At 46.1% G+C, this 25,578-nt stretch overlaps 1 protein-coding gene across 3 annotated transcripts in view; it reads right to left on the reverse strand.

The window, feature by feature from the left end:
• Positions 1–25,578, reverse strand: part of LOC118396881 (endothelin-converting enzyme-like 1) — a 41,054-nt gene that overhangs the window by 1,796 nt on the left and 13,680 nt on the right. For all 3 annotated transcript variants that reach the window (XM_052467881.1, XM_052467880.1, XM_052467882.1), the window contains 11 exons: positions 5,252–5,474; positions 4,011–4,109; positions 3,597–3,671; positions 3,408–3,511; positions 2,681–2,739; positions 2,245–2,296; positions 1,283–1,350; positions 818–942; positions 656–721; positions 241–336; positions 68–144 (listed from right to left, as the gene is read on the reverse strand). In XM_052467881.1, the coding sequence (XP_052323841.1) occupies positions 68–144; positions 241–336; positions 656–721; positions 818–942; positions 1,283–1,350; positions 2,245–2,296; positions 2,681–2,739; positions 3,408–3,511; positions 3,597–3,671; positions 4,011–4,109; positions 5,252–5,474 (1,044 nt within the window). The remainder of the gene's footprint in view (positions 1–67; positions 145–240; positions 337–655; positions 722–817; positions 943–1,282; positions 1,351–2,244; positions 2,297–2,680; positions 2,740–3,407; positions 3,512–3,596; positions 3,672–4,010; positions 4,110–5,251; positions 5,475–25,578) is intronic.

The raw sequence follows: 25,578 nt of genomic DNA on the forward strand, positions 1-25,578 counted from the left end.
GCGATTCATATTATGTACGGCCTGTGATAGGCTGATACACTTCCTCACTTTTCTGATGTGCATGTACCTGTAATGCTCTGGTGCGTGCTTGTCAGTCAGTAGCTGCAGGTATATGGACTGAGACCGTCTCTTCATACACCAGTTCTAATAGGAGACAGTTTGCAGTAAAAAATATCATCTTTACTCCCACTGCAACAACAAAAACATTCCCAGGCCGAAACAACACTACATAGTTTGTACCTGTGCGAAGGCGATGAAGAGTAATTGTTCATGTGTGTATTTGAGTCCAGGGAGAGGTCTTTCTGGACCATGTTCTCTGATCCACTTCTGATATGCCTGGAGAGAGTGAAACAGAAATGGATAGAGGTAGAGAGATGAGATTTGAGTTCTGGGTTTACAGACAGCTTGTCATTAGTCCATAGAGACTGTGACTGAGGGCTCTATTCAATGCGATAGAAACGTAAAGATCATTTCCGATTGAGCCCACATACAGTGTTTACCATGAATGCATTCTCCTCTAAAGCAGGAACATTTATTTTAAATGTCAATGACCCGTTAAAGCTGAACGTCCGTAATGCGGATTGAATAGATCCCTGACAGAGAGTAATCAGTCATGATTGACAGCTAGCACAGTCTATTTGAAGATTTCACTCACAAAATAAGACAGTTTAAGGCCTCCCATGTCTGCTATATTCTCCCCCAGAGTCAGACGACCATTTACCTGCAGACACACAGGGGAAAGATACCATTACAACTCCCATTACAGGTGTGTGTGAGTGTCCAGTAAGCAGTGTAACAAGGTATGCTATGCACCCACTTTCTGGTTATAGACGGTGAAGTTGTCGTAGAGTTTGACGATGCACTCTGCTTTCTTCTGAAACTTCTTGTATGACTCCTCCGTCCACCACTGCTTCAGGTTGCCGTGGCGATCATACTGTCCCCCTAAGAGTAAGGTGACATCACTTAGCATGGGGGTCACTATTTGGCCACGCTGCAAGGTACAGTTGGCTATAGCCTTTTACTCTGTCTGAAGTCATTTGACTGATTTCATTGGTTGGGATAGGGGGAGGCGGAACTTCCGTACCTTGCAGCATGGCCTGATAGTGACAACTTAGATGGGGGGGCAAGAGACTTAAGTTAGGATGACCAATGTGGACAAAGACATGAACCCCTTATTCAGAACTGATATTATACTGACATTACAGTTTTACTACTGTTAGGCTACAACTGTTCATACCCTATTGGATTTGAGGCTTTTTAAGACAAGGGGAAGTTCTCTCACCCCAGTCATCATATCCATGTGTCAGCTCATGACCGATGATGGCTCCTATTCCTCCATAGTTCAGAGATCTAGAGGGGGATAGGGGAGGGATGAGTTACTAATCACTTAACATTTGAGGACATGAACATAATGTATATTTATAATAACACAGTATAACACAAACTGATAAACTTCTGTTCAGCCTAAAGTTCTAACCCCAGTCCTGAAGGGGACAGTAGAGTATTACATACATCATAATCTGACCTGTTGACATCATATCTAACTGTTATTAATAACTGAAGAGCGTGAGAGTCCTGGCCACCTCTCCTTGACCCGGGTGGGTGAGGAGTGTTTAGTGTAGTCTGGCAGATCATGCAGATGGAGACTGATACGATGCAGGGACGGCCAGAGGCCCGGGGCTATCCACATGGCTAAGTCTGAAAATGACTTGCTGACAGGATGTCGATACCCTGCTGAGAGTTGCCCTCCAAACCTGTATAAAATAACTGGCTGAGTGAGGCTTCATTACCTGGGGCCTGATAGCAGCACTGGGCAAGCCTCCGTCTATATGGCAGGTTAGGGATACTGTAGTAATAACTGCAGGGAACGGGACCACGCACACACATATAAAATCATATTCCATTCATCAGTATGCACGGGTGGATGCAGCGGTCGTTTATGTGGAGTGGTGGTGATCACGTCTAATGGAATAAGTATGTGAATAAATAATACCGTGCTGTGAGAGTTGAGGGTTGCAGTATAACTGTGACCATTAACGGAAAGCGGAATGGTTTGGAGGTAGAATACGAGGGGTAATGTAGGAGGAAAGCATTGGTAATGCTGTAGAAGGGTTGTCCTGGAGTGCTACAGTACAGCGGGTGCAGGCTTTCGTTTCAGTCTAGTAGGCCATTAACTAACTCACTTGATACAACTAATCAGTGTCTTAATTAGCAGTTGATTAAAATATTCAGAGTTGTACTCACTGTGGAAAGTCGGGGTCGTACAGCGTGGGCTGAAGGATTCCAGCGGGAAATACTACAAGTAAAGGTGAGAGCAGAAGATAAAGAGAGGGGTAGGGATGCAGTATAAGAGGAGTAGATAGAGGTAGGGTAACCATTAGCTCTTGTGGCTGATGGCTGTGTTTGTCTGGCCCTCTCTGTCCTCTGCTGCCTCCTCTGTAACTCACCATTGATTTTTCTGTGAAGTAAATCCTCGAGGCAGATACAGACACCACTAGAGGCCAAGACTGAGGGGAGATGACAGTGTGTGTGGGGGGCTGGTGTCAGTAAGTGAATGCAGAATAAGTGTGTTAGGGCATGTGGGTGCCTCATCACATGGATTGACCAGAAAGAAGAAGGAGTGTGTTATCATGTATATACTAAGAGCGTTGATGTGCTATGGGATCACACACTGACTCACCCATTTGGTTCTTGTTTGGGAGATGGTAGGCATTGAGGGCCTGAGGGGGAAGGAGCCACCTGAGAGGGAAACAGCCAATCAGAGATGTATTAATCCTACATTCACTAAACATCTTCAAACAACAAGAGACACAAAGACACTTAAGTGTCACAGACAATTTGTTTCAAAACTTTTGAGTTTTTTTTAAGGTGAAAATATTCTATAATTAGTCCAATATTGATCATTCCTGTCTGCATAAGAAAACACTCCCTTCGTCATGATCTTTAAATCCAGGAGAATCGATTTAAGGACATTTCCCAAATTAATAACTTTGAAATTCAGAGATGCCCTTGTTCTGGTGGGAAAGACGGATGGCCCTACAGACAGCGGAGAGATGGGTGGAGGGATGAGGACATGTTTTCTCTGCAGAGGGAGAGATTAATGATGAAAGGAGTATATTTGTGATAGAGGAAGTCATGATTTGGCAGTACTGGGTGGAGGGCTTCAGCTTGTTCGGACACAAGCTCAGTTTTGAGTTCAGTCCTAGGAGCACATTTTAAACAGTTACACAAAAGACGAGCTTATGGTGTCGTCAATTTGTAGGTACATCGCTTGTATAATCTTCACTTCAGTTACTCTTGTCATAAAATGTACGGTTTTGTGTCAAGAGGTGCATAGAACTTTGAATCTGTGTGTAGTTGTGTTATTGTGAGACTGAACATCTGGAGCAGTTGAAAGCATCACTTACGCGGTCTTGTCCACCTGCTTGTGGATCTTCTTTACAGACATCTTGATGTTAAAATTAATACTGTTGAGGATGTTTTTGAAATAGGTATTTTCATCCACATCAAACTGGAGAACAAATAACAGAGATGGAGAGAGTCAATGAGAGCGAGAGAAAGAGAGAGAGTACGTCTGTGAGTAAAAGTGGTCTCACCCCATACTCCTGGTCTATGAGCTCTGGTTTGAGTAGGAAGTCTGGATAGCCTGTCATCACCATCATATGCTGCAGCTGAGAGAGGGAAGGGAGGAAAGGGTCAGAGAAAAGAGGGGAAGAGAGGGTGAAAAGAGACTTTGCACATATTGAGCCGACATATCCTTCATAGACCACACACACACACACACACGACCAGCTAATCAAGCAGACTGTTATAATGGGATTACACTGGAGCACTTTTGTTTCAGCAAGTGCTCTAAAAGGATTAAGACTTTACATTCTGAACGTATCAGACAACATACTGAGATAGGGATTTAATAAACCAGTATTAAACTGATCCAGAATAAGACAACCCCTGCTTTCATCCTACGTTGTACTACAGTAGGCCTATTTGAGATAGTGTGGTATCCTGACCTTGGCCCTGGCTGCCTCCTTGGTCACCTCATCCATCCAGTCCAGCTCTTGCAGCCGGAGGTTCAGTGAGTGCTTTATGTCCTCTACCAGCTCCTGTACCTGAGGGAAGATAACAGGGGTTAGAGGTCAGTTGTTTTTAAGGATTCTATTGGGAATGGGCCAGAGAGATAGCTGTATCAGGTAAGCCCAAAGTCAGATAGACCCTTCCTCCTATTCCCAGGGACTTTTCATAGATCTGAAACTGAAAGGATGGGTTAGCTGTAATATGAAGGAAATTCCTACATACAATGGCTAGGGTTTAGGGGTTGAGGCTATGTTGGCATTGAACACAAGTGAGGGAAAGAGGGGGGAGAAAGGAAGGGAGGAGTGAGAGATGATGAAGAGCTTAAATAAAGATAAGGGTCAGAGGGGTTAGGAAAGCCATTGGAAACCACATTCCCTAGAATGAACAAGCTACTATATACAAGCAGAGTAGGATAGAGAGGGATAAGGTGTGATGATGGAAGGCTTAGGGTGGGATGGAGATAGAGAGGCATTTTCAGTTCTACTTCATATAGAATCACCAGACCATTAAAGAAAGAAACAAAGCAAGAGGGACAGAGACAGAAGCTACCCCACCTTGGCCCTGCTGTGAGGCAGTGGTGGAAAAAGTACCCATTTATCATACTTGAGTGAAAGTTGATACCTTAATAGAAAATGACTCCGGTGAAAGTCACCCAGTAAAATACTACTTGAGTAAAAGTCTCAAATAATTTGGTTTTAAATGTACTTAGGTATCAAAAGTACATGTAATTGCTAAATACTTATGTTTTACTTTTATATTATATAATATAAAAGTCAAAGTAATTCCTTATATTAAGCAAACCAGGCATCACACTTTTTAAAATGTAATTATTATTTTTTACAGATTGCTAGTTGCACACTCATAATTTACAAACAAAGCATTTGTGTATAGTGAGTCTGCCAGATCAGCGGCAGAAGGGATAACCAGGGATGTTCTCCCGATAAGTGTGAATCAGACCATTTTCCTGTCCTGCTAAGCATTCAAAATGTAATGACTACTTTTTGGGTGTTGGAAAATGTATAGAGTAAAAAGTACATTATTTTCTTAAGAATGTAGTGAAGAAAAAGTAAAAAACATCTAAAATAGAAAAAGTAAAAAGTGCAGATACCCCCAAAACGACTTAATAAGTACTTTACAACACTGCTGTGAGGAGAGACAGAGATAGAAACTGCCCCACCTTGGCCCTGCTGTGAGAGGAGAAGTGCTGCTGGACAAAGAGTGCTCCCAGGGCCATGCCGAAGTGTTTGTTGGCCTGGGTGAAACACAGCCTCCCCAGCTCCAGTTGACGCTCTGTACCGTCAATCTCCCGGGAAAACTCATGGATGGTGCTCCGGAACGCCGTGGACAGGTGTTCACTGAGAGCTGCTACAATCCGCCACAGCATGTAGTTATGGAGAACCCTGGCAAGAGAGATCGAGAGAGGAGGGGGGAACGATGACTTTTCGTTTTTAATAAGGCTTTATTGTATAATTAAGGAGTGCCCCTTCAAAGATTCAATGTGGAAACTTACGGAAAAAGATGAATGCAAAAAATATAGGAGAAGGGTAAAGACAGAAAAGGTGGGCAAAGAGAGAGGGGGAGTACAGCAAAGGAGATACAAGCAGGTTAGAGGAGAGAGACAGAGTATGGGCGGGGGGGAAGAGAGGAGTGTTGGATAGAAAGGGGGGCATAAAGGAGATACAAGCAGGTTAGAGGAGAGAGACAGAGTATGGGCTGGGGGAAGAGAGGAGTGATGGATAGGAAATAAAGAGAAAGGAGATACAAGCAGGTTAGAGGAGAGAGACAGAGTATGGGCTGGGGGAAGAGAGGAGTGATGGATAGAAAGGGGGGCATAAAGGAGATACATGCAGGTTAGAGGAGAGAGACAGAGTATGGGCGGGGGGGAAGAGAGGAGTGATGGATAGAAAATAAAAAGAAAGGAGATTACAAGCAGGTTAGAGGAGAGAGACAGAGTATGGGCGGGGGGAAGAGAGGAGTGATGGATAGAAAATGAAGAGAAAGGAGATACAAGCAGGTTAGAGGAGAGAGACAGAGTATGGGCGGGGGGGAAGAGAGGAGTGATGGATAGAAAGGGGGGCATAAAGGAGATACAAGCAGGTTAGAGGAGAGATACAGAGTATGGGGGGGGAAGAGAGGAGATGATGGATAGAAAATAAAGAGAAAGGAGATAAAGATAAAGGAGATACAAGCAGGTTAGAGGAGAGAGACAGAGTATGGGAGAGGGAGGGGGAAGAGAGGAGTGATGGATAGAAAATGAAGAGAAAGGAGATACAATGGCAGGTTAGAGGAGAGAGACAGAGTATGGGGGGAAAGAGGGGGGAAGAAAATAAAGAGGAGTGATGGATAGAAAATGAAGAGAAAGGAGATACAAGCAGGTTAGAGGAGAGAGACAGAGTATGGGCGGGGGAAGAGAGGAGTGATGGATAGAAATAAAGCATAAAGGAGATACAAGCAGGTTAGAGGAGAGAGACAGAGTATGGGCGGGGAAGAGGGGGAAGAGAAGGAGTGATGGATAGAAAGGGGGCATAAAGGAGATACAAGCAGGTTAGAGGAGAGACAGAGACAGATGGATATGAAGGGCAGGTTAGAGGGGAAGATGGGCGGGGGAAGAGAGGAGTGATGGATAGAAAATAGAAAATAAAGCAGGAGAAAGGAGATGGGCGGGGGGAAGCAGGTTATGGAGGGAGAGAGACAGAGTATGGGCGGGGGGAAGAGAGGAGTGATGGATAGAAAGGGGGGCATAAAGGAGATACAAGCAGGTTAGAGGAGAGAGACAGAGTATGGGCGGGGGGGAAGAGAGGAGTGATGGATAGAAAATGAAGCATAAAGGAGATACAAGCAGGTTAGAGGAGAGAGACAGAGTATGGGCGGGGGGAAGAGAGGAGTGATGGATAGAAAATGAAGAGAAAGAAGATACAAGCAGGTTAGAGGAGAGAGACAGAGTATGGGCGGGGGGAAGAGAGGAGTGATGGATAGAAAATGAAGAGAAAGAAGATACAAGCAGGTTAGAGGAGAGAGACAGAGTATGGGCGGGGGGGAGAGAGGAGTGATGGATAGAAAATGAAGAGAAAGGAGATACAAGCAGGTTAGAGGAGAGAGACAGAGTATGGGGGAAGAGAGGAGTGATGGATAGAAAATAAAGAGAAAGGAGATACAAGCAGGTTAGAGGAGAGAGACAGAGTATGGGCGGGGGGAAGAGAGGAGTGATGGATAGAAAATAAAGAGAAAGGAGATACAAGCAGGTTAGAGGAGAGAGACAGAGTATGGGTGGGGGGGAAGAGAGGGTGAAGAAAATAAAGCAGGAAAGGAGATACAAGTGATGGTAGAAAATAAAGAGAAAGGAGAGGGAGAGAGACAGAGTATGGGCGGGGGGGAAGAGAGGAGTGATGGATAGAAAGGGGGGCATAAAGGAGATACAAGCAGGTTAGAGGAGAGAGACAGAGTATGGGCGGGGGGAAGAGAGGAGTGATGGATAGAAAATAAAGAGAAAGGAGATACAAGCAGGTTAGAGGAGAGAGACAGAGTATGGGCGGGGGGGAAGAGAGGAGTGATGGATAGAAAATAAAGAGAAAGGAGATACAAGCAGGTTAGAGGAGAGAGACAGAGTATGGGCGGGGGGGAAGAGAGGAGTGATGGATAGAAAATAAAGAGAAAGGAGATACAAGCAGGTTAGAGGAGAGAGACAGAGTATGGGCGGGGGGGGGGGGAAGAGAGGAGTGATGGATAGAAAATGAAGAGCATAAAGGAGATACAAGCAGGTTAGAGGAGAGAGACAGAGTATGGGGGGGACAGAGAGAGGAGTGATGGATAGAAAATGAAGAGAAAGGAGATACAAGCAGGTTAGATGGGGGAGACAGTTAGTATGGGAGAGACAGGGGGAAGAGAGGAGTGATGGATAGAAAGGGAGGCATAAAGGAGATACAAGCAGGTTAGAGAGAGAGACAGAGTATGGGCGGGGGAAAGAGAGGAGTGATGGATAGAAAATAAAGAGAAAGGAGATACAAGCAGGTTAGAGGAGAGAGACAGAGTATGGGCGGGGGAAGAGAGGAGTGATGGATAGAAAATGAAGCAGGTTAGAGGAGAGAGACAGATACAAGCAGGTTAGAGGTTAGAGGAGAGAGACAGAGTATGGGCGGGGGAAGAGATGGATAGTGATACAAACATGGATGGGTGGGGGGAAGAGAAAATAGAAAATAAAGAGAAAGGAGATACAAGCAGGTTAGAGGAGAGAGACGGGGGAAGAGAGGAGTGTGGATGCAGAAAGGCAGGTTAGAGGAGAGAGACAGGTATGGGCGGGGGGAAGAGAGGAGTGATGGATAGAAAATAAAGATAAAGGAGATACAAGCAGGTTAGAGGAGAGAGACAGAGTATGGGCGGGGGAAGAGAGGGGGGAAGAGAGGAGTGATGGATAGAAAGAGTGGGGCAGAAAGGAGATACAAGCAGGTTAGAGGAGAGAGACAGAGTATGGGGGGGGGAAGATGGATAGAGGGGGTGATGGATAGAAAATAGAAAGAGATACAGAGCAAAGGAGAGGGGGACAGGAGTGATGGATAGAAAATAAAGAGAAAGGAGATTACAAGCAGGTTAGAGGAGAGAGGTATGGGCGGGGGAAGAGAGGAGGATGGATGATGGATAGAAAAGAAGAGAAAGAGATACAAGCAGGTTAGGGGGAGAGAGAGTGATGGATAGAAAAGAAAGGAGATACAAGCAGGTTAGAGGAGAGAGACAGAGTATGGGCGGGGGGGAAGAGAGGAGTGATGGATAGAAAGGAAGAGAAAGGAGATACAAGCAGGTTAGGAGGAGAGAGACAGAGTATGGGCGGGGGAAGAGAGGAGTGATGGATAGAAAATAAAGAGAAAGAGATACAAGCAGGTTAGAGGAGAGAGACAGAGTATGGGATACAAGCAGGTTAGGGGGAAGAGGGGAGTGATGGATAGAAAATAAAGAGAAAGGAGATAAAGGAGATACAAGCATGGATTAGAGGAGAGAGACAGAGATATGGGCAGGGGGGGAAGAGAGGAGGATGGATAGAAAATGAAGAGAAAGGAGATACAAGCAGGTTAGAGGAGAGAGACAGAGTATGGGGACGGGGGGGGGAAGAGAGGAGTTAGAGGAGAGACAGAGATGGATAGAAAATGGAAGAGAAAGGAGATACAAGCAGGTTAGAGGAGAGAGACAGAGTATGGGCATAAAGGGGGGAAGAGAGGAGTGATGGATAGAAATGGATAAAGAGAAAGGAGATACAAGCAGGTTAGAGGAGAGAGACAGAGTATGGGGGGGGAAGAGAGGAGTGATGGATAGATAAAGAGAAAAATGAAGGAGAAGGAGAGAGATACGGGGGAAGAGAGGAGTGATGGATAGAAAAATAAAGAGAAAAGCAGGTTAGAGGAGAGAGACAGAGTATGGGGGGGGGGAAGAGAGGAGAGGAGTGATGGATAGAAAGGGGGGCATGATATGGGCGGGGAGAGAGGAGTGATGGATAGAAAATGAAGAGAAAGAAGATACAAGCAGGTTAGAGGAGAGAGACAGATGGATAGAAAATGAATGGGCAGGTTAGGGGGAAGAGAGAGAGAGGAGTGATGGATAGAAAAATAGATACAAGCAGGTTAGAGGAGAGAGAAGAAAAAGGAGATACAAGCAGGTTAGAGGAGAGAGACAGAGTATGGGCTGGGGGGAAGGAGGGGATAGAAAATAAAGAGAAAGAGGAGTACAAGCATGGATAGAAAATAGAAAATGAAGAGAAAGGAGATACAAGCAGGTTAGAGGAGAGAGACAGAGTATGGGCGGGGGAAGAGAGGAGTGATGGATAGAAAAGGGGGAAGAGAGAAAGGAGATACAAGCAGGTTAGAGGAGAGAGACAGAGTATGGGGCGGGGGGAAGAGAGGAGTGATGGATAGAAAATAAAGAGAAAGGAGATACAAGCAGGTTAGAGGAGAGAGACAGAGTATGGGTGGGGAGAAGATGGATAGGAGATGATGGATGGGCGGGGGAAGAAAATAGAAAAGAGAAAGGAGATACAAGCAGGTTAGAGGAGAGAGACAGAGTATGGGCGGGGGGAAGAGATGGAGTGATGGATAAAAAGAAGAGAGAAATAAAGAGAAAGGAGATACAAGCAGGTTAGAGGAGAGAGACAGAGTATGGGCGGGGGAAGAGGAGGATGGATAGAAAATGAAGAGAAAGGAGATACAAGCAGGTTAGAGGAGAGAGACAGAGTATGGGCGGGGGAAGAAGGAGTGATGGATAGAAAATGAAGAGAAAGGAGATACAAGAGGTTAGAGGAGAGAGACAGAGTATGGGCGGGGGAAGAGAGGAGTGATGGATAGAAAAGAAGAGAAAGGAGATACAAGCAGGTTAGAGGAGACAGAGACAGATGGTATAAAGGGCGGGGGACAGAGAGAGGAGTGATGGATAGAAAATAAAGAGAAAGGAGATACAAGCAGGTTAGAGGAGAGAGACAGAGTATGGGCGGGGGAAGAGAGGAGTGATGGATAGAAAATAAAGAGAAAGGAGATACAAGCAGGTTAGAGGAGAGAGACAGAGTATGGGCGGGGGGGAAGAGAGGAGTGATGGATAGAAAATGAAGAGAAAGAAGATACAAGCAGGTTGGGCGGGGGAGGAGAGAGACAGAGTATGGGCGTGGGGGAAGAAGAGAGGAGTGATGGATAGAAAATAAAGAGAAAGGAGATACAAGCAGGTTAGAGGAGAGAGACAGAGTATGGGCGGGGGGGGAAGAGTGATGGATAGAAAATAAAGAGAAAGGAGATACAAGCAGGTTAGAGGAAGAGAGACAGAGTATATGGGGGGAGAAGGAGTGATGGATAGAAAATAAAGAGAAAGGAGATACAAGCAGGTTAGAGAGAGAGAGACAGAGATATGATAGGAGGAGGGGACAGAGAAGGGGGTAAGAGAGTGATGGATAGAAAATAAGGAGATACAAGCAGGAGAAAGAGAGATACAAGCAGGTTGGAGGAGAGAGACAGAGATAGGTTGGGACAGAGGGGGAAGAGAGGAGTGATGGATAGAAAAGATACAAGCAAGAGAAAGACAGATACAAGTGATGGATAGAAATGAAGAGAAAGGAGATACAAGCAGGTTAGAGGAGAGAGACAGAGAGTGATGGATAGAAAATGAAGAGAAAGAGATACAAGCAGGTTAGAGGAGAGAGACAGCGGGGGGAAGAGAGGAGGATGGGGGGGAGAGACAGAGGAGTGATGGATAGAAGGAGTGATGGATAGAAAATAAAGATAAAGGAGATACAAACAGGTTAGAGGAGAGAGACAGAGTATGGCGGGGGGGAAGAGAGGAGATACAAGATAAAGGAGATACAAGCAGGTTAGAGGAGAGAGACAGAGTAGGGGGAAGAGAGGAGTGATGGATAGAAACAAAGAAAAGGAGATACAAGCAGGTTAGAGGGAGAGAGACAGAGATGGGTGGGAAGAGAAGATAGAAAGGAGGCATAAAGGAGATACAAGCAGGTTAGAGGAGAGAGACAGAGATGGAGGGGGAAGAAAGTGATGGATAGAAAATGAAGAGAAAGGAGATACAAGCAGGTTAGAGGAGAGAGACAGAGTATGGGCGGGGGGGAAGAGAGGAGTGATGGATAGAAAAGGGAAGAGAAAGGAGATACAAGCAGGTTAGAGGAGAGAGACAGAGTATGGGCGGGGGGGAAGAGAGGAGTGATGGATAGAAAATGAAGAGAAAGGAGATACAAGCAGGTTAGAGGAGAGAGACAGAGTATGGGCGGGGGGGAAGAGAGGAGTGATGGATAGAAAATAAAGAGAAAGGAGATTACAAGCAGGTTAGAGGAAGAGACAGAGATACAAGCAGTGTGGATAGAGGAGATACAAGCAGGTTAGAGGAGAGAGACAGAGTATGGGCGGGGGGAAGAGAGGAGTGATGGATAGAAATAGGGGCATAAAGGAGATACAAGCAGGTTAGAGGGAGAGAGAGAGACAGAGATACAGGTTAGGAGGGGGAAAGAAGGAGGATGGATTAGAGGAGAGAGGAGATGGGGGAAGAGAGGAGTGATGGATAGAAAATGAAGAGAAAGAAGATACAAGCAGGTTAGAGGAGAGAGACAGAGTATGGGCGGGGGGAAGAGAGGAGTGATGGATAGAAAATGAAGAGTTGGATAGAAAATGGAAGAAAATAAAGAAAGGAGATACAAGCAGGTTAGAGGAGAGAGACAGAGACAGAGGTGTGGATAGAAAGGGGGCATAAAGGAGGGTTAGAGGAGAGAGAGTGATGGATAGAAAATGGATAGAAAATGAAGAAAGGAGATACAAGCAGGTTAGAGGAGAGAGACAGAGTATGGGCGGGGGGGAAGAGAGGAGTGATGGATAGAAAATGAAGAGAAAGGAGATACAAGCAGGTTAGAGGAGAGAGACAGAGTATGGGCGGGGGAGAGAGAGTGATGGATAGATAAAGAGAAAGGAGATACAAGCAGGTTAGAGAGGAGATAGAAAAAAGAGATACAAGCAGGTTAGAGGAGAGACAGAGCAGGAGTGATGGCATGGGATACAAGCAGGTTAGAGGGGGAATGGGCGGGGGGAAGAGGAGATGATGGAAAGGAGAAAGGGAGGAGAGAGACATAAAGGAGATACAAGCAGGTTAGAGGAGAGAGACAGAGTATGGGCGGGGGAAGAGAGGAGTGATGGATAGAAAATGAAGAGAAAGGAGATACAAGCAGGTTAGAGGAGAGAGAGACGGGGGGGAAGTATGGGATAGAAATGGGGGAAAGAGAGCAGGTTAGAGGATAGGAGTATGTGATGGATGGATAGAAAAGGAGAGACTTACAGGGAGATACAGAGCAGGTTAGAGGAGAGAGGTTAGAAAAAGAGAGACAGAGTATGGGCTGGGGGGAATAGAGGAGTGATGGATAGAAAATGAAGAGAAAGGAGATACAAGCAGGTTAGAGGAGAGAGACAGAGTATGGGCGGGGGGAAGAGAGGAGTGATGGATAGAAAATGAAGAGAAAGGAGATACAAGCAGGTTAGAGGAGAGAGACAGAGTATGTCATTCATGTATTCAAACATTATTTTCCCTTCACAGTAATGTAAAGTTGTGCTTAATGAGTTGACGGGTCCCACAGAGTGAACATATCCATTCTGCCCTCAGGACAAGTGGCCCTGTCTCCAACTGCGAGACTCCGTTCCATGTTGTTTTCTGTTTTGATTTTTGATGCGTGCACTGCATATTAAATCAAAGTCAAAGTGTCTTGCCAACAAAGCGCTTCTGAAGTTAAATTAATTGAGAAGAGAGGGAGTGCGAGAGAAAGGAGGAAGAGGAAGACTGAGACGATGTCTGTTCTTTTATACCTCTAATAATCAGTACAGATCAATGTGTTGTAGTTGTTGCAGCTTCGCTTGGTTTTGTGTTTGAGTTGGTTTACTCTGTTGAATAAAACACCTGTTTTATTAATTTGTTGTAGATGTGTGTGAAAATCTAATCCCATATGGAGTTGGTGTGTGCGGTGGTGGTAGGTAGCTTTAGGAGACCTGGGAGATTTGACAGAAATGAAAAGGCTTTAGTTAAATGTATTCTAATGATAAAACAATAGCCCTGAATCATCATGGGATGGGAATAAAAAAACACTAGAAGACTGGATTGTAATGCTCATTGTTAAGATAAAATACATTGTCCCTCCAGAATACTGGCAGATATTACCCTCTGTAATAATGGTCCTACAGCTCCTACCCACAGTCTAAACACACACACACACTCTTCCCCTTGAGACGAGCGTGAGTGATAGTGACAGATGGATGAGCAGAGAGGAAGGTGGGAATAAGAGGGAGAGGAGGAGAGGTTGTAAAGAGACACTGGTGTTGTCATTACTGTTTCAGCCTCATTGGACACCAGCTCATCTGGTTAATGGGATTGGATGCAGTTGTCTGGGTCTTGTCAATAGAACCCAGCAACATGGGCCTTACACACACTGCCAGAGGGAGGGTGGGAGAGAAAGAGGGAGGGAGGGAGGGAGGGAGGGTGGGGGAGAAGTAGGGTGGGGGAGAATGAGGGTGGGTGGGTGGGTGGGGGATAAGGAGGGAGGGTGTTTGGGTAGGGGCAGAAGGAGGAAGGGAGGGAGGGAGGGAGGGTGGGGGAGAAGGAGGAAGGAGGGTGGGGAGAAGGAGGGAGGGAGGGTGGGGGAGAAGTAGGGTGGGGGAGAATGAGGGTGGGTGGGGGTTAGGGAGGGAGGGTGTTTGGGGAGGGGCAGAAGGAGGAAGGGAGGGAGGGAGGGTGGGGGAGAAGGAGGGAGGGAGGGTGGGGGAGAAGGAGGGAGGGAGGGTGGGGGAGAAGGAGGGAGGGAGGGTGGGGAGAAGGAGGGAGGGAGGGTGGGGGAGAAAGAGGGAGGGAAGGTGGGTAGGGGAGAAGTAGGAGGGAAGGTGGGTGGGGGAGAAGTAGGGGGGGAGAAGGAGGGAGGGAAGGTGGGTGGGGGAGAAGTAGGGTGGGGGGAGAATGAGGGAGGGAGGGTGTGTGGGGAGGGGGAGAATGAGGGAGGGAGGGTGGGTGGGGAGAAGTAGGGTGGGTGGGTGGGGAGAAGAAAGGAGGGAGGGTGGGGAGAAAGAGGGAGGGAAGGTGGGTAGGGGAGAAGTAGGGGAGGGAAGGTGGGTGGGGGAGAAGTAGGGTGGGGAGAAGGAGGGAGGGAGGGTGTGTGGGGAGGGGGAGAATGAGGAGGGAGGGTGGGTGGGGAGAAGGAATGAGGGAGGGAGGGTGGGTGGGGGAGAAGGAAGGAGGGAGGGAGGGTGGGTGGGGGAGAAGTAGGGTGGGTGGGTGGGTGGGGGGGAGAAGAAAGGAGGGAGGGTGGGTGGGGGAGAAGGAGGGTGGGGAGAAGGAGGGTGGGTGGGTCGGGAGAAGGAGGGTGGGTGGGGGGAGAAGGAGGGAGGGTGTGTGGGGGGGGGAGAAGGAGGGGAGGGAGGGTGGGTGGGGGAGAAGGAGGGAGGGAGGGTGGGGAGAAGGGTGGGGGAGAAGGAGGGAGGGAGGGTGGGGGAGAAGGAGGGAGGGAGGGTGGGGAAGAAGGAGGGAGGGAGGGAGAGAGGGTGGGGGAGAAGGAGGAGGGAGGGTGGGGAAGAAGGAGGGGAGGGAGGGTGGGGAAGAAGGAGGGGAGGGAGGGTGGGGAAGAAGGAGGGGAGGGAGGGTGGGGGAGACGGAGGAGGGAGGGTGGGGGAGACGGAGGGAGGGAGGGTGGGGGAGAAGGAGGGAGGGTGGGTGGGGGAGAGGGTCGGGGGGACTGGGTGGGATGAAGTGGGGAAAGAGATGGGACGGCACAGGGTTTGCAAACAATTAGAGAAATTAATTGAGGGTGACAGAAAGACGAGACCCACACAAAGGTCTTGTAAAAAGTGTGTGTAGTTTTTCTTCTCTCTCTGACTACGACACACAGGGGCCAGAGCGCCACATAAATCTGGACTGTCTGAATGACAGGAGGGGAACACAAGAGGGGCACACGTACTGTTCTGGAACACAGTAGATGTGTGTTTTTGTTTCTTTCTCTGTCTGACACCATTTTGCCTCTCAACAGGTAGAGAAGCTCAGTGAGTGCCCACTGCGAGAACAGACTGACTGACACCCCTTTGCCTATAAGCAGGTACAGAAACTCAGTGAGAGCCCACTGTGAGAACAGACTTTGTGTGTATCTATGAGTGAGTGTATATTTTACTTATTTATTTAATTTATTTAACCATTATTTAACTAGGCAAGTCAGTTAAGAACAAATTCTTATTTACAATGACAGACTACCAAAAGGCAAAAGGCTTCCTGCTGGAACAGGGGTTTAAAAATAATAATACAAAATATTTATACACTACCGTTCAAAAGATTGGGGTCACATAGAAATGTCCATGTTTTTGAAAGAAAAGCACATTTTTTTGCCCATTAAAATAACATCAAATTGATCAGAAATGTTTCATTTATTTATTTTTATTTCACCTTTATTTAACCAGGTAGGCTAGTTGAGAACAGGTTCTCATTTACAACTGCGACTTGGCCAAGATAAAGCAAAGCAGTGACACAGACAACAACACAGAGTTACACATGGAGTAAACAATAAACAAGCCAATGACACAGTAGAAAAAAGAAAGTCTATATACAGTATGTGTAAAAGGCATGAGGAGGTAGGCAATAAATAGGCATTAGGAGCGAATAATTACAATTTAGCAGATTAACACTGGAGTTATAAATGACCAGATGATGATGTGCAAGTAGAGATTCTGGTGTGCAAAAGAGCAGAAAAGTAAATAAAATAAAAACAGTATGGGGATGAGGTAGGTAGCTTGGGTGGGCTATTTACAGATGGACTATATACAGCTGCAGTGATCGGTTAGCTGCTCAGATAGTTGATGTTTACAGTTGGTGAGGAAAATAAAAGTCTACAACTTCAGCGATTTTTGCAATTCGTTCCAGTCACTGGCAGCAGAGAACTGGAAGGAAAGGCGGCCAAACGAGGTGTTGGCTTTGGGGATGATGAGTGAGATATACCTGCTGGAACGTGTACTACGGGTGGGTGTTGTTATCGTGACCAGTGAACTGAGATACAGTGCCTTGCAAAAGTATTCGGCCCCCTTGAACTTTGCGACCTTTTGCCACATTTCAGGCTTCAAACATAAAGATATAAAACTGTATTTTTTTGTGAAGAATCAACAACAAGTGGGACACAATCATGAAGTGGAACAACATTTATTGGATATTTCAAACTTTTTTAACAAATCAAAAACTGAAAAATTGGGCGTGCGAAATTATTCAGCCCCTTTACTTTCAGTGCAGCAAACTCTCTCCAGAAGTTCAGTGAGGATCTCTGAAAGATCCAATGTTGACCTAAATGACTAATGATGATAAATACAATCCACCTGTGTGTAATCAAGTCTCCGTATAAATGCACCTGCAATGTGATAGTCTCAGAGGTCCGTTAAAAGCGCAGAGAGCATCATGAAGAACAAGGAACACACCAGGCAGGTCCGAGATACTGTTGTGAAGAAGTTTAAAGCCGGATTTGGATACAAAAAGATTTCCCAAGCTTTAAACATCCCAAGGAGCACTGTGCAAGCGATAATATTGAAATGGAATGAGTATCAGACCACTGCAAATCTACCAAGACCTTGCCGTCCCTCTAAACTTTCAGCTCATACAAGGAGAAGACTGATCAGAGATGCAGCCAAGAGGCCCATGATCACTCTGGATGAACTGCAGAGATCTACAGCTGAGGTGGGAGACTCTGTCCATAGAACAACAATCAGTCGTATATTGCACAAATCTGGCCTTTATGGAAGAGTGGCAAGAAGAAATCAATTTCTTAAAGATATCCATAAAAAGTGTCGTTTAAAGTTTGCCACAAGCCACCTGGGAGACACACCAAACATGTGGAAGAAGGTGCTCTGGTCAGATGAAACCAAAATTGAACTTTTTTGCAACAATGCAAAACGTTATGTTTGGCGTAAAAGCAACACCCTGAACACACCATCCCCACTGTCAAACATGGTGGTGGCAGCATCATGGTTTGGGCCTGCTTTTCTTCAGCAGGGACAGGGAAGATGGTTAAAATTGATGGGAAGATGGATGGAGCCAAATACAGGACCATTCTGGAAGAAAACCTGATGGAGTCTGCAAAAGACCTGAGACTGGGACGGAGATTTGTCTTCCAACAAGACAATGATCCAAAACATAAAGCAAAATCTACAATGGAATGGTTCAAAAATAAACATATCCAGGTGTTAGAATGGCCAAGTCAAAGTCCAGACCTGAATCCAATCGAGAATCAACTGCCAACTGCTTTCTTCTGGAAAATGTGAAGTCCAAGATGGACAAAGGGGGTGCTGTTGGGGCTGTGTTTCTGGACCTAAGGAAGGCTTTTGATACTGTTAACCATGAGATTCTCATCACAAAATTGTCCAAGTTCAACTTTTCCCCTGATGCCTTGAGATGGATGAAATCATACCTTGAAGGCAGAACTCAGTGTGTCAGAGTGAGCAATGAGCTGTCGCCGACTCGTAGCTATGATGTGGGCGTGCCCCAAGGGTCAATACTGGGGCCCCTCCTGTTCAGCCTGTACATTAATGATCTGCCTTCTGTCTGTACTGGGTCTGAGGTTCAAATGTATGCAGATGATACAGTGATATATGTGCGTGCAAAGAGCAAACAACAAGCTGCACAAGAACTCACTACTGTAATGGTCCGGGTTACAAAGTGGCTCAGTGACTCGTGTTTGCATCTCAATGTGAAAAAAACTGTTTGCATGTTCTTCACAAAGAGGGCAACAGATGCTACTGAGCCAGATGTTTATGTGTCAGGGGAGAAGATTCAGGTGGTATCCGATTTTAAGTACCTTGGCATCATACTTGATTCCAACCTCTCTTTTAAAAAGCATGTGAAAAAGGTAATTCAAATAACTAAATTCAATCTAGCTAATTTCCGATTTATACGAAATTGTTTGACTACAGAGGTAGCAAAACTGTACTTCAAATCTATGATACTCACCCACTTAACATACTGCCTGACTAGTTGGGCCCAAGCTTGCTGTACAACATTAAAACCTATTCAGTCTGTCTACAAACAGGCTCTCAAAGTGCTTGATAGGAAGCCCAATAGCCATCATCATTGTCACATCCTTAGAAAGCATGAGCTCTTGAGTTGGGAAAATCTTGTGCAATACACCGACACATGTCTTGTATTCAAGATCCTTAATGGCCTGGCTCGCCCTCCACTCAATATTTTTGTTAAACAGAAAACCCAGACATATGGCAGCAGATCCACTAACATCAAGGCGGTGGCCCGTTCCTGTAGGTTCATGCTCTACAACATCCGCAGAGTACGACCCTGCCTCACACAGGAATTGGCGCAGGTCCTAATCCAGGCACTTGTCATCTCCCATCTGGATTACAGCAACTCGCTGTTGGCTGGGCTCCCTGCCTGTGCCATTAAACCCCTACAACTCATCCAGAACGCCGCAGCCCGTCTGGTGTTCAACCTTCCCAAGTTCTCTCACGTCACCCCGCTCCTCCGCTCTCTCCACTGGCTTCCAGTTGAAGCTCGCATCCGCTACAAGACCATGGTGCTTGCCTACGGAGCTGTGAGGGGAACGGCACCTCAGTACCTCCAGGCTCTGATCAGGCCCTACACCCAAACAAGGGCACTGCGTTCATCCACCTCTGGCCTGCTCGCCTCCCTACCACTGAGGAAGTACAGTTCCCGCTCAGCCCAGTCAAAACTGTTCGCTGCTCTGGCCCCCAATGGTGGAACAAACTCCCTCACGACGCCAGGACAGCGGAGTCAATCACCACCTTCCGGAGACACCTGAAACCCCACCTCTTTAAGGAATACCTAGGATAGGATAAGTAATCCTTCTCACCCCCCCCCCTTTTAAGATTTAGATGCACTATTGTAAAGTGACTGTTCCACTGGATCTCATAAGGTGAATGCACCAATTTGTAAGTCGCTCTGGATAAGAGCGATGAGAGGTGACTGTATAGTTCCCCTAAGGAAAAGCACCTTTAGTAAATCTGCATTCTCTGTGAGAGCTTCCCATGTCTGGAATACACTGCCATCAGACACACATAACTGCACCACATATCACACTTTCACAAAATGCTTGAAGACATGGCTAAAGGTCAATCAGATTTGTGAACATGGTCCCTAGCTGTGTGTTGCCGCTTTCCATGTTGTCTGTTGTCTGTAGCTTGTGAGGTGTGGAAACACTTTGTTGCTTTTATGAATTTTGTCTTGCTGCTTTTTGTCCTATGTTGCTCTGTCTGTATGCTGTGTCTTGCTTGTCCTGTGTTGCTGTGTCTTGCTTGTTCTATGGTGCTATTGTCTATATTGTAATTGTTTTTAATAACCTGCCCAGGGACTGCGGTTGAAAATTAGCTGGCTGGCTAAAACCGGCACTTTTACTGAAACGTTGATTAATGTGCACTGTCCCTGTAAAAATAAAATAAAATAAAAATAAAAAATAAAAAAAAATCTGTGGAAAGAACTGAAAACTGCTGTTCACAAATGCTCTCCATTACATTTACATTTACATTTAAGTCATTTAGCAGACGCTCGAGCTGTTTTGCAAGGAGGAATGGGAAAAAAGTTCAGTCTCTCGATGTGAAAAACTGATAGAGACATACCCCAAGCGACTTACAGCTGTAATCGCAGCAAAAGGTGGCGCTACAAAGTATTAGCTTAAGGGGGCTGAATAATTTTGCACGCCCAATTTGTCAGTTTTTGATTTGTTAAAAAAGTTTGAAATATCCAATAAATGTCTTTCCACTTCATGATTGTGTCCCACTTGTTGTTGATTCTTCACAAAAATATACAGTTTTATATCTTTATGTTTGAAGCCTGAAATGTGGCAAAAGGTCACAAAGTTCAAGGGGGCCGAATACTTTTGCAAGGCACTGTAAGTCTGGCGACGAATAAGCAGCAAGGGCCAGCCGACTAGAGCATACAGGTCGCAGCGGTGGGTGTTTTAAGGGGATTTGGTAACAGAACGGATGGCACTGTGATAGACTGCATCCAGTTTGCTGAGTAAAGTATTGGAAGGTATTTTGTAGATGACATCGCCGAAGTCGAGGATCGGTAGGATAGTCAGTTTTACGAGGGTAAGTTTGGCGGCATGAGTGAAGGAGGCTTTGTTGCAAAATAGAAAGCCGATTCTTGATTTGATTTTGGATTGGAGATATTTAATATGAGTCTGGAAGGAGAGTTCACAGTCTAGCCAGCCACCTAGGTACTTACAGTTGTCCACATATTCTAGGTCAGAACCGTCCAGGGTGGTGATGCTAGTCGGGCGGGCGGGTGCGGGCAGCGAATGGTTGAAAAGCATGCATTTGGTTTTATTAGTGTTTAAGAGCAGTTGGAGGCCACAGAAGGAGTGATGTATGGCATTGAAGCTCGTTTGGAGGTTAGTTAGCACAATGTCCAAGGAAGGGCCAGAAGTATACAGAATGGTGTTGTCTGCGTAGAGGTGGATCAGGGAATCGCCCGCAGCAAGAGCGACATCATTGATACATACTGTTGGCCGGGGTAGGAGTAGCCAGGAAGAAGGCATGGCCTGCTGTTGAGAAATTTGATTATCATGGATTTATCAGTGGTGACCGTGTTACCTAGCCTCAGTGCAGTGGGCAGCAGGGAGGAGGTGCTCTTGTTCTCCATGGACTTTACAGTGTCCCAAAACTTTTTGGAGTTAGAGCTACAGGTTGCGAATTTCTGCTTGAAAAAGCTAGCCTTTGCTTTCCTGACTGACTGCGTGTATTGGTTCCTGACTTCCATGAACAGTTGCACATCGCGGGGACTATTCAATGCTATTGCAGTCCGCCACAGGATGTTTTTGTGCTGGTCTAGGGCAGTCAGGTCTGGAGTGAACCAAGGGCTGTATCTGTTCTTAGTTCTGCATTTTTTGAACGGGGCATGCTTATCTAAGATGGTGAGGAAATTACTTTTAAAGAATGACCAGGCATCCTCGACTGACAGAATGAGGTCAATATCCTTTCAGAATACCCGGGCCAGGTCGATTAGAAAGGCCTGGTCGCAGAAGTGTTTTAGGGAGCGTTTTACAGTGATGAGGGGTGGTCGTTTGACCACGGACCCATAGCAGAGACAGCCAATGAAGCAGTGATCGCTGAGATCCTGAATGAAAACAGCAGAGGTATGTTTGGAGGGCAAGTTGGTCAGGATAATGTCTATGAGATTGCCCATGTTTACAGATTTAGGGTTGTACCTGTTGGGTTCCTTGATGATTTGTGTGAGATTGAGGGCATCTAGCTTAGATTGTAGGACTGCCGGGATGTTAAGCATATCCCAGTTTAGGTCACCTAACAGAACGAACTCTGAAACTAGATGGGGGGCGATCAATTCACAAATGGTGTCCAGGGCACCGCTGGGAGCGGAGGGGGGTCGATAGCAGGCGGCAACAGTGAGAGACTTATTTCTGGAGAGGTTCATTTTTAAAATGAGAAGTTCAAACTGTTTGGGTATAGACTTGGAACGTATGACAGAACTTTGCAGGCTCTCTCTGCAGTAGATTGCAACTCCTCCCCCTTTGGCAGTTCTATCTTGACGGAAAATGTTGTAGTTGGGTATGGAAATCTCAGAATTGTTGGAGGCCTTCCTAAGCCAGGATTCAGACACGGCAAGGACATCAGGGTTGGTGGAGTGTGCTAAAGCAGTGACTAAAACAAACTTAGGGGGGAGGCTTCTGATGTTGACATGCATGAAACCAAGGCTTTTTTGATCACAGAAGTCAACAAATGAGGGTGCCTGGGGACACGCAGGGCCTCGGTTTATCTCCACATCACCCGCGGATCAGAGAAGGAGTAGGATGAGGGTACAGCTAAAGGCTATCAAAACTGGCCGCCTAGAGCGTTGGGGACAAGAATAAAAGGAGCAGATTTCTGGGCGTGGTAGAATAGATTCAGGGCATAATAGGCAGACGGGTATGGTGGGGTGCAGGTACAACAGAGGTAAGCCCAGGCACTGAGTGATGATAAGAGAGGTTGTATCTCTGGATAAGCTGGTTGTAATGGGTGAGGTCACTGCATGTGTGGGACGTGGGACAAAGAAGGTATCAGAGGTATAATGAGTGGAACTAGGGGCTCCATTGTAAACTAAAACAATGATAACTAACCTAAACTACAGTATACAAGGCATATTGACATATGAGAGAGACATACAGCGAGGCATAAAGTAATCACAGGTGTTGATTTGCGAGATAGCTAAGACAACAACGGGTGAGACAACAACAGCTAATCAGCTTAAACAACAACAGGTAAAATAGCGATGAATGGGCAGAGAGGGTCGGTTAACTACACACAGGGCCTGAGTTCGTAATGGCTGGGGCCGACAGATAAACAAAAAAATAAACAGAATGGAGTACTGTGATTAATGGACAGTCCAGCAGGCATCAGCTATGTAGCCAAGTGATCATAGGGTCCAATGAACAGCAATAGATGGAACAGGGAAGCCGCGGGGTAGTTGTTACTACGCTAGCACGCGGGAGACACAGCGTTTAAAGTTAGTAGCCCGGGGCTATCAGAAGCATCTGCTCCGACGTCCGACGGAGGCCGGTTGAAGACACAGCGGATGGAGTATTTGTCGGCAGACCAGTCGTTGTGGTGTGGCGGAGCGCCATGTCGACTAAGGATCCAAGCCAGATGGCGAAAGAGGTATTGTAGTTGTAGTAATTTAGTTTTCTAGCCGAAAAATGTAAAATAATAGCAGTTCCGTATCGCATAGGGTGAGGCAGGTTACCTGAAAGTAAAATTGAACTAAAATGGATAAATTGAAATATACACAAAAAAGACAAAAGTACACAAGAGGACGAACAAAACACGTCTGCACTGCTACGCCATCTTGAAAATCTGACATTGTAGACATTGTTAATGTTGTGAATGACTATGGTAGCTGGAAACGGCAGATTTTTAATGGAATATCTACATAGGCATACAGAGGCCCATTATCAGAAACCATCACTCCTGTGTTCCAATGGCACGTTGTGTTAGCTAATCCAAGTTTATAATTTTAAAAGGCTAATTGATCATTACAAAACCCTTTTGCAATTATGTTTGCACAGCTGAAGACTGGCCTTCTTTAGACTAGTTGAGTGTCTGGAGATTAGCATTTGTGTGTTCGATTACAGGCTCAAAATGGGGGCGGCAGGGTAGCCTAGTGGTTAGAGCGTTGGACTAGTAAACCGGAAGGTTGCAAGTTCAAATCCCCGAGCTGACAAGGTACAAATCTGTCATTCTGCCCCTGAACAGGCAGTTAACCCACTGTTCCTAGGCCATCATTGAAAATAAGAATTTGTTCTTAACTGACTTGCCTAGTTAAATAAAGGTAAAAAATGTCCAGAAACAAAAAACTTTCTTCTGAAACTCATCAGTCTATTCTTGTTCTGAGAAATGAAGGTTATTCCATGCGAGAAATTGCCAAGAAACGGAAGATATCGTATGTGTACTACTCCCTTCACAGAACAGCGCAAACTGGCTTTAACCAGAATATAAAGATGAGGCCCCGGTGCACAACTGAGCAAGAGGACAAATACATTAGAGTGCCTAGTTTGAGAAACAGATGCATCACAAGTCAGTCTCAACGTCAACAGTGAAGAGGCGACTTCAGGATGCTGGCCTTCTAGGCAGAGGTCCTCTGTCCAGTGTCTGCATTCTTTTTGCCCATCTTTTATTTTTATTGGCCAGTCTGAGATATGGCTTTTTCTTTGTAACTCTGCCTAGAAGGCCAGCATCCCGGAGTCATCTCTTCATCCAGGGATGTGTGTGCTTTGTGGACCTTTAACAGAATGTGACTGGCCGAACGGGTGTTGTATGTGGAGGATGAGGGCTGCAGTAAATATCTCAGATAGGGGGGAGTGAGGCCTAAGAGTAAAACAAAAAAAAAAGCATTAACCAGGGGGTCTTGCAACAGGTATACAGAGATTACCAGTTTACAGAGGAGTATGGAGTGCAGTGATGTGTCCTATAAGGAGCATTGGTGGCAAATCTGATGGCCGAATGGTAAAGAACATCTAGCCGCCCGAGAGCACCCTTACCTGCCAATCTATAAATTACATCTCCATAATCTAGCATGGGTAGGATGGTCATCTGAATCAGGGTTAGTTTGTCAGCTGGGGTGAAAGAGGAGCGATTACGATAGAGGAGACCAAGTCTAGATTTAACTTTAGCCTGCAGCTTTGATATGTTCTGAGAGAAGGACAGTGTACTGTCTAGCCATACTCCCAAGTACTTGTATGAGGTAACTACCTCAAGCTCTAAACCCTCAGAGGTAGAGAAAGCTTGTTGGACACTAAGAAAGCTTTGTTGTAGAGCGTTTAACACAAAATCCGGGGAGTGGACAGCTGAGTATAAGACTGTATCATCTGCATATAAATGGATGTGAGAGCTTCCTACTGCCTGAGCTATGTTGTTGATGTAAATTGAGAAGAGCATGGGGCCTAGGATCGAGCCTTGGGGCACTCCCTTGGTGACAGGCAGTGGCTGAGACAGCAGATGTTCTGACTTTATACATGTGTGTGTCTGCCCGCCCACTCTCTCCAGGCAGTTTGTGGTGGTGTGTTAGTGGCAGTAACCCATGGGGAGGCCCCACCCCGGTGTGTTTAGAGTCCAGATGAAGGCCTGTTTCTGGGCTGCATTATTGACCTCCCAGGGCCTCAGCTCTGCTGCTCCATAAAGCAGGCAGACATATGGTTGGCCTTTGTCAAACCCCTCTGTCACTGCCTCACCCCCTGTTGGGCCCAAATGGGACTGTTTGTGTCCCAAATAGGTGTGTGTGCCCCTCTGTGTGTGTGTGTGTGTGTGTGTGTGTGTGTGTGTGTGTGTGTGTGTGTGTGTGTGTGTGTGTGTGTGTGTGTGTGTGTGTGTGTGTGTGTGTGTGTGTGTGTGTGTGTGTGTGTGTGTGTGTGTGTGTGTGTGTGTGTGTGTGTGTGTGTGTTTATATCGATGGGATTGCTCTCATGTAGGTGTGAATGTCAATTTACCTACCTCATCCCCATACTGTTTATATTTATTTACTTTTCTGCTC

This window comes from Oncorhynchus keta, chromosome 18 (genome assembly GCF_023373465.1).
Source record: "Oncorhynchus keta strain PuntledgeMale-10-30-2019 chromosome 18, Oket_V2, whole genome shotgun sequence".
In the NCBI taxonomy this organism is placed as follows: Eukaryota; Metazoa; Chordata; class Actinopteri; order Salmoniformes; family Salmonidae; genus Oncorhynchus; species Oncorhynchus keta.